At 53.0% G+C, this 7,585-nt stretch overlaps 1 protein-coding gene across 2 annotated transcripts in view; it reads left to right on the top strand.

The window, feature by feature from the left end:
• The window catches only part of HTR3A (5-hydroxytryptamine receptor 3A), a 14,647-nt gene extending 7,451 nt beyond the window's left edge, over positions 1-7,196 (top strand). For both annotated transcript variants that reach the window (XM_024131340.2, XM_024131339.2), the window contains exons 5-9: positions 1,331-1,500; positions 3,969-4,129; positions 4,451-4,661; positions 4,772-4,993; positions 6,881-7,196. In XM_024131340.2, coding sequence (XP_023987108.1) covers positions 1,331-1,500; positions 3,969-4,129; positions 4,451-4,661; positions 4,772-4,993; positions 6,881-7,179 — 1,063 coding nt within the window. In that variant the 3' untranslated portion in view covers positions 7,180-7,196. The remainder of the gene's footprint in view (positions 1-1,330; positions 1,501-3,968; positions 4,130-4,450; positions 4,662-4,771; positions 4,994-6,880) is intronic.
• The last annotated feature ends 389 nt before the right edge of the window (positions 7,197-7,585 follow it).

The following is a 7,585-nucleotide window of genomic DNA, read 5'->3' on the forward strand; positions in this document are numbered from 1 at the left end:
GCACGAACCCGTGTCCCCTGCATTGGCAGGCGGACTCTCAACCACTGCGCCACCAGGGAAGCCCCCCTTTGTCCTTTTTCTCCCTTTCTTTTCTTTTTAGAAAACTCCTAAAAAGTTTTTAGGAGTCTGATGTTGAAACTCTGCACTTCTTGGTCCAAGGGCCCCCTTCCCCGGGAAGGGAGGCCAGTGAATGAATCCACACTGAATCATAATAGTCTAAGGAGGAACGGCTGCGTTTTTAAAAGGGACAGTTACATTACTGAAAGGAATGAAGTGCTAGCGGTGGTTACTGCTCCTGGTCACGAAGGAGATTTGGGGCCGGGAGACACTCAAACTTTCAAGTCACACATGTGCCTCACTGGCCACAAATTGCACCCCCGATATGAAGTGGGTCCCACCAGCCTTTATTCCTAGCTGCCAACATTCCTTCTCCCCATTCTTCAGGCTCCACTGCCTGGGTTTCTGAATCCAAGGTCTGGGAAGATGGCTGGGGAGATGCACAGAGGAGAAGGTGAGGGGGGCCAGTTGCCCTCCACCCAGTACCCCCCGCATCACCCAATTCCAGAGGACGCCATTCACCTTGTTCTTTAGGGAGGCAGCTGACTCAGAGCCCCAGCCTTGCATAGCTCAGGCTGGAGGGATTGGGGAGCCCCAGTTTCTGGCTGGATCGCCAGCTTAAACAGTGACGTAGCCTTGGTCTTGACTTCTCATCTCTCAGCCTGATGTCACAGAAGGCTGCAGCCTCAGGATCCGAGGCTCAGCCGCAGTGGTTCTTGGGAGAGCCCGGCCCGGGGTTGGCTGATAGAATGGGATGAAGTTTGCGGGACTTTGCTGTTTTGTTCCAATTCTTCTCACTGATTTTGCCAGTTCCTTCCCCACTGCCCCACCCCGGAAATGATGGTTTTCATTTCACAGGACTTCTAGGGATGGAGCCCAAGGTCCTGCTCTCCCACCAAGCCTGCCCGTCACCATCGGGCTGGCGATCCTGGGGGCTGAGGTCTGCCCAGCCCGGGTGGGGGACGCATGGGGACAGCTGGGCATTCTCCTTACAGCCCGTGGCTTGGGGGTCCATGGACTCCTGGCCTGCCTTTTGTGGTGAGGTTGCCAGGGGAATAAATGAGAAATGCCCTTTACTGCTTGGAAAGTGGCCTTGGCAATGGCAGGTGAGGAAGCCTAAGATAGATAAGAAGTTTGGAAAAACGGAGGCCAGACAAAACTGCCAGGCTGTCTTTCTGCCTAGACCCTCCCTGCCGAGTAGCTCAGAGACCTTCAGACTCGCACAGCTTGACCTGCTTCTTGAGTCCCAAACCGACCCCTCTTCCCTGGCCAGTGTGGACGTGGGGAAGTCTCCAAATATCCCGTACGTGTATGTCCGCCATCATGGAGAGGTCCAGAACTACAAGCCCCTCCAGGTGGTGACCGCCTGTAGCCTTGACATCTACAACTTCCCCTTCGATGTACAGAACTGCTCGCTGACCTTCACCAGCTGGCTGCACACCAGTGAGTCTGTGGGCTTTGGGAGGCGGGAGAACATGTTGGGGGCGCCCGGGGTGCCTGCTTGAGGAGCACACCCTAGGATGCCGTCTCCCTCCTCCAAACTGATCACCCGTTGTTTTCTAATGTTGCTGAGCCTCTGTTTCCTTATCTTCCAAATGGCACTACCATTGTTGCCCTTGTCGCCTCCCTCAGTTGCCACAAGGATTGAATGAGACAGTGTGAACTGACGGCAAGATGCTCAGGGACAATTCTTTCCCAATATCACAAGTAGGATCTGGCACGACATGTCTTTCAGATCCAACCACTCCTCCACTGATGGACCCTCCCCCCAGTGCGCGCAACCCTCATCTCCTGCCCAGGTTGTTGCAGTAGCCTCCTAGCTGTCCCCACCCATTCATTCTTCCTCCCTCCCCCGCATTGACACTCCTCACAGCAGCCAGGGAGATCTCATTAAAATGCAGATCTGATCACGTCACTGTCTGCTTCCCTGAGACACAATCCAAATCTCTTACCTGGCCGAGAGGCCCCTGCAAAGTGTAGCCACCCCTCCGGCCCCACCTGGTGTGCGCTCCTCAGCCCAGCTGCCTGCCTTCCTGGGCCCCAGAGTCCCTTGTTCTTTCCTTTACTCACGTGCCGCTTCCTCTCCTAAGCCAACGTGCCCCTCCCCCTCCCTCCCCCTTTCCCCTTTCTGCCCCACTGCCCCCCCCAGCTGGGCCTCCCCGTCCGTTCCCCAGGGAAACCCCCTCTCATCCCCCAGAGGAGGTATCCCCAGCACTCAACTTCAGAGTCTCCTGTTCTCCCCACTTCTAGTCACTTGTAAGGACTTGTTCAATGTCTACTCCTCCAGATAGAAACTTAGAGAGGGCAGCGACATGATTTCTAGCCACCATTAGATCCCCAGGGCAGTGCCTGGCCCAAAGGAAGATGCTCGGTAAACTTTTTTTTTTTCTTTTTTTTTGCGGTACGCGGGCCTCTCACTGTCGTGGCCTCTCCCGTTGCGGAGCACAGGCTCCGGACGCGCAGGCTCAGCGGCCATGGCTCACGGGCCCAGCCGCTCCGCGGCATGTGGGATCCTCCCGGACCGGGGCACGAACCCGTGTCCCCTGTGTCGGCAGGCGGGCTCTCAACCACTGCGCCACCAGCGAAGCCCTCGGTAAACTTTTATTGAGTGGACAAACGCTAGGTGCCCAGTATGGTCTAGTGAAGTGGGAATTGCCCTACCGCAAAAAGGCATCCTCCAGTTCTATCCTGACTTTATTGCATTAACTGTAAATGGCAAAGGTAATACCTAACTCCCTTGAACAAAAGCCATAATTACAGGGACTTCCCTAGCGGTCCAGTGGTTAAGATTCTGCCCTTCCACTTCAGGGGTTCGATTCCTGGTCGGCGAACGAAGATCCTGAATGCTAAGCAGTGTGGCAAAAAAAATTTTTTTTTAAGCCATGATTACAAATAATCTTTGATCTTGGACGTTTACTCTCAGTCCCAGACTCTTACCAACAGCTCCCCACACCAAGACTTAACAATTTTTATCAGTATAAACTTCACATAATATGTTCTTCCAGATCCTACTCTATCCTTTGAATATATACACATACATACACATCTATGGAAAGTGCCTGGAAATTGTCTTATAGGTTTTTATTTTACATAAATGTAAAATAGTTCATGTTCTATTATATACTGGTATCTGAGCCTTTTTACTCAACAACAGGTCTTGGACATTTTTCTAAGTTAGTGCAGATTTAGCTCTTCCTCATAAATTTTGACTGCTGTAGAATAGCTTATGATTTGGACTGCATAATACTTTATTAAGCATTTTCCTGATGGGTAGCCATTGAGATCTTTCCCAATATTTTGCTGCAATGGGTACTCCTGTCCTTTTGTGCGTATGTATATCTGTTTCTCTAGTATTGATACAGAACAGTATAACTGCTGTTCTATAAGTGAGGGTTTTGCTTATTTTCCTAATTCACCTTTTAAGACAGGCAGCTCTATCAGGCAAAGGTGAGGAGAGCTGACACTTGCTCATTGTCTAAATGAGCAATTCTAACAGGAAACCTAGAAAGGTGCTTGAAGGGGTGTGTGTGTGTGTGTGTGTGTGTGTGTGTGTGTGTGCGTGTGCGTGTGTGTGCGTGTGCGTGTGTGTGTGAGAGAGAGAGACAGACAGACAGACAGAGACAGAAATAGACAGAGACAAAGACAAACAGAAACAGAGAGAGGAGAGAGCTTCCTAATAAATGGTTCGCTGGTTCTTCGCATTTTGCTGTTTCCACCCAAGACTTCGTCTCCCTTGTTACAGCCCCACTGCACAGACAGGTACAGCGTGCACTGTTACCTCATCGTATAGCTGAGAAAACTGAGGCTGAAGATTAAGAGCTGAGGCTTGAGCCACGCCACGGGTGCTGCCCCACCCTCACAGGCACACCCCTGGCCCAGACTCCAAAGCTGCTTGATTTCTCCTCTCTCAGTCCAGGACATCAACATCTCCCTGTGGCGCCTGCCGGAAAAGGTGAAATTGGACAGGAGCATCTTCATGAACCAGGGCGAGTGGGAGCTGCTGGGGGTGCTGACCCAGTTTCAGGAGTTCAGTATAGAAAGCAGCGACTGTTACGCAGAGATGAAGTTCTATGTGAGTCGGACAGGAAGCGGATGTGGGTAAAACAATGAATAAAGTCACACCCAGGTAGATTTAAGGAGGCATAGCCCTTTTCCCAGCTCACACTCTTCCCTCAATGAAGTAGGTGGGGAAACGCAACTGAATCGTTCTTTACTTTCCCTGAACAGCCGCAAGCCTGGATCTGGGGGCGGAATACGGCGTCTGCCCATCTCCTACTCCGAGCAATCCAGGCTGCACGCCCCACGAAGCAGGGGGGTCTGGGATGGGGTGGTGGTTCCTGGGTGCAGGACCCGTCTTCTCCCGGCTCCCCCAGAGCTCCTCTCTTGGTCCCAGGTGGTCATCCGCCGGCGGCCCCTGTTCTATGTGGTCAGCCTGCTGCTGCCCAGTATTTTCCTCATGGTCATGGACATCGTAGGCTTCTACCTGCCCCCGGACAGTGGCGAGAGGGTCTCCTTCAAGATCACGCTCCTCCTGGGCTACTCGGTCTTCCTGATCATTGTGTCCGACACGCTGCCGGCTACGGCCATTGGCACGCCCCTCATCGGTAAGGCCCGCTCCCGGGGAAGAGCTCAGTGCGGCCGAGGAACGGAGGAACCAGCCCTCTCCTATCTCCCGTGTGTGTCCCCCACTCCCGCCCCACCCCGGGGTGCACAGGTGTCTACTTCGTCGTGTGCATGGCTCTTCTGGTGATCAGCTTGGCCGAGACCATCCTCACCGTGCGGCTGGTACACAAGCAGGACCTGCAGCAGCCAGTGCCTGCCTGGCTGCGGCACCTGGTCCTGGAGAGAGTCGCCCTGCTCCTCTGCCTAGGGGAACAGTCGACTTCCCGGAGGCCCCCAGCCACCTCCCAAGCCACGAAGACCGATGACTGCTCAGGTGAGAGAGGGAACTTCTGGCCTGGATGCAGGGACGTGGGAGGGATTCTCTGGAGGGCTAGCCGGGCCAGAGAGCCTGGGCAGGCCCTGGGAACTGGGTACCATCCTGCACAGAGAACCCACGGTGGACTTCAGCCAAAGGCATCAATCAAACCCTTTCCTCCCCCTTTGTATTCGCGCATCATCCCAGGTGGGGACGGAGAGGGGTTAGGAGTCCCAGAGGCTGAGCAGGTCAGGAGCTGAGACCTCTGGGCTGAGGGTGGCCTCTCCTGAGATGGATCCCGAGGGGGGCGTCAAATGGATGCCTCTCGGGCACTTATGGGACAGCTAGCCTCACGTGGTTCAGCACTGCACCCGGGTTCCTAACACTCTCTCATTAGAATCAGCCAAAGACCAGGTCCATTAGAATTTCAAACACCTATGAGGCAGAGAGACAGATCACAGAGGGACACTATTCCTCATGCCCCTGAGGAATTTGTCATCCTTGCTGTCGGTGGTGGTAGTGGTTGGTTTGCTGGTTTATTTCTTGAGCACTTTACCAGGTGTTTGCAAAGCATTGTCCGTGCATTATCACAGGTGATTCTCATGGCAACTCAATAGGATCTTCACCCTAATTTTTCAAACAGCAAACAGAAGCATAGAGAAGCCAAATAGCTTGCCCTGAGTCACAGAGCCAGGACCTGGTGAACCCATAATTTGAACCCAAGCCCACCTGACTCTAAGCTGGTGTTTTAAACTCTCCACCCCACTCCCCTCCTTTGTGTCTTCTTCCTGGCTGGGGCCAGGCCTTTTACAGAAGATGTTTGGCTAATCAAAGACCAACTCATCATGAGCTAGTGCAACAGCCTAATACCTAATTCAACTGCTCACCTGGGGAAGGTAGTGATCCGAAGGTGTATTTTATGGTCTAGAAGGATTCGAAGTCATGGAGAGGAGGGCAGTGAGGCAATTGATGCAGTGGACAGAGCAGTGGATTTGGAGTCCAGATACCTGGGCCTTGGTGGCCTCCCCTTTAAGTGATGCTCCAACTGTGTCACCACGGGCTAGTCACTTAACCTCTCTGAGCTTTAGCATCTTCAGAGTGTGGTTGGTAACTACTCTTACTCTGCCTCTCTGTGGGGCTGCTGGGAGGCTCAAATGAAATAATGGATATCAAATTGCTGGGGAAAGCCCATGGGTTAAAAAAATGCATTGGAAGGATAAATATCAAGTTCATGATCTTGGTGATGTGGGGAGGGAACGAAGGATGTGACCAAGGAGAGGTATACAGGGATGTTCAACTGTACTGGATTTCTTTTTTTTTTTTCATGAACCATACTTTATTTTATTTTTTAAATTAATTAATTAATTTATTTTTGGCTGCGTTGGGTCTTCGTTGCTGCACGCAGGCTTTCTCTAGTTGTGGTGAGCAGGGGCTACTCTTCGCTGTGGTGCGTGGGCTTCTCATTGCCGTGGCTTCTCTTGCTGTGGATCATGGGCTCTAGGTGTGTGGGCTTCAGTAGTTGTGGCACGTGGCCTCAGTAGTTGTGGTGCACGGGTTCAGTAGTTGTGGCTTGTGGGCTCTAGAGCACAGGCTCTGTAGTTGTGGCGCATGGGCTCAGTTGCTCCACGGCATGTGGGATCTTCCCGGACCAGGGCTCGAACCTGTGTCCCCTGCATTGGCAGGCGGGTTCTTAACCACTGCGCCACCCGGGAAGTCCCTGTACTGGCTTTCTTTATTTGTTTAAGTTGGATGGTGGGGTACACAAATACGTAAGTTATTCTCTATACTTTTTTGGCCGGAGATTATGCATAATAAAAATATCTGAGGCCTTAGAAACATAAAGGTCAGTGTTCAAGCAAGGCTGCTGGGCCTCCCTCCTTTGCCAATGCTCTGCCCTTCTTCTAGACATGGCAAACCACTGCAGCCATTTGGGGGGATCCCGGGACTTGGAGAAGACCCCGAGGGGCAGTGGCAGCCCTCCCCCACCGCCGCGGGACGCCTCCCTGGCGGTGCGTGGGCTGCTGCAGGAGCTGACCTCCATCCGGCACTTCCTGGAAAAACGGGAGGAGAGCCGAGAGCTGGCCCGGGACTGGCTGCGCGTGGGCTCCGTGCTGGACAGGCTGCTCTTCCGCATCTACCTGCTGGCGTTGCTGGCCTACAGTGTCACCCTGGTCACGCTCTGGTCCATCTGGCAGTATTCCTGAGTGGGTCCAGCCCAGTAAGGGGTGGGTAATGAGGCTGGTTAGGATGGGGATGGGGGGAATTTCAGGACCCAGGGGATGCCAGGGACATTCTCAAAACACATAAACAGTTTCATGCCTGTTTCCAAAGCCAAGTCTCTCAGCAATCCCCAACCAGGGCCTTAACCCTTCCCCTAAAAACTTGGTGTTTAAGGCTCTTACATCCTCCTCCACTCCCCTACAGGCCCATTATGGCTTTAAGACACACTATCTTAGATCAGAAGAAACCCACGCATGCCCTGACTTCACTCTGTCTAAGTGTCAAGCCTCAGTTTCCCCATTGGCACTCCCCTGAATTGGCACTTTGGAATTCTGCTCGCTCCCTCAGCCTTGTTTTGAGATGGAAGGTAAACCAGCCCTCTGCCACATG

The sequence above is a fragment of the Physeter macrocephalus genome, unplaced genomic scaffold (genome assembly GCF_002837175.3).
Source record: "Physeter macrocephalus isolate SW-GA unplaced genomic scaffold, ASM283717v5 random_11, whole genome shotgun sequence".
Lineage (NCBI taxonomy): Eukaryota > Metazoa > Chordata > Mammalia > Artiodactyla > Physeteridae > Physeter > Physeter macrocephalus.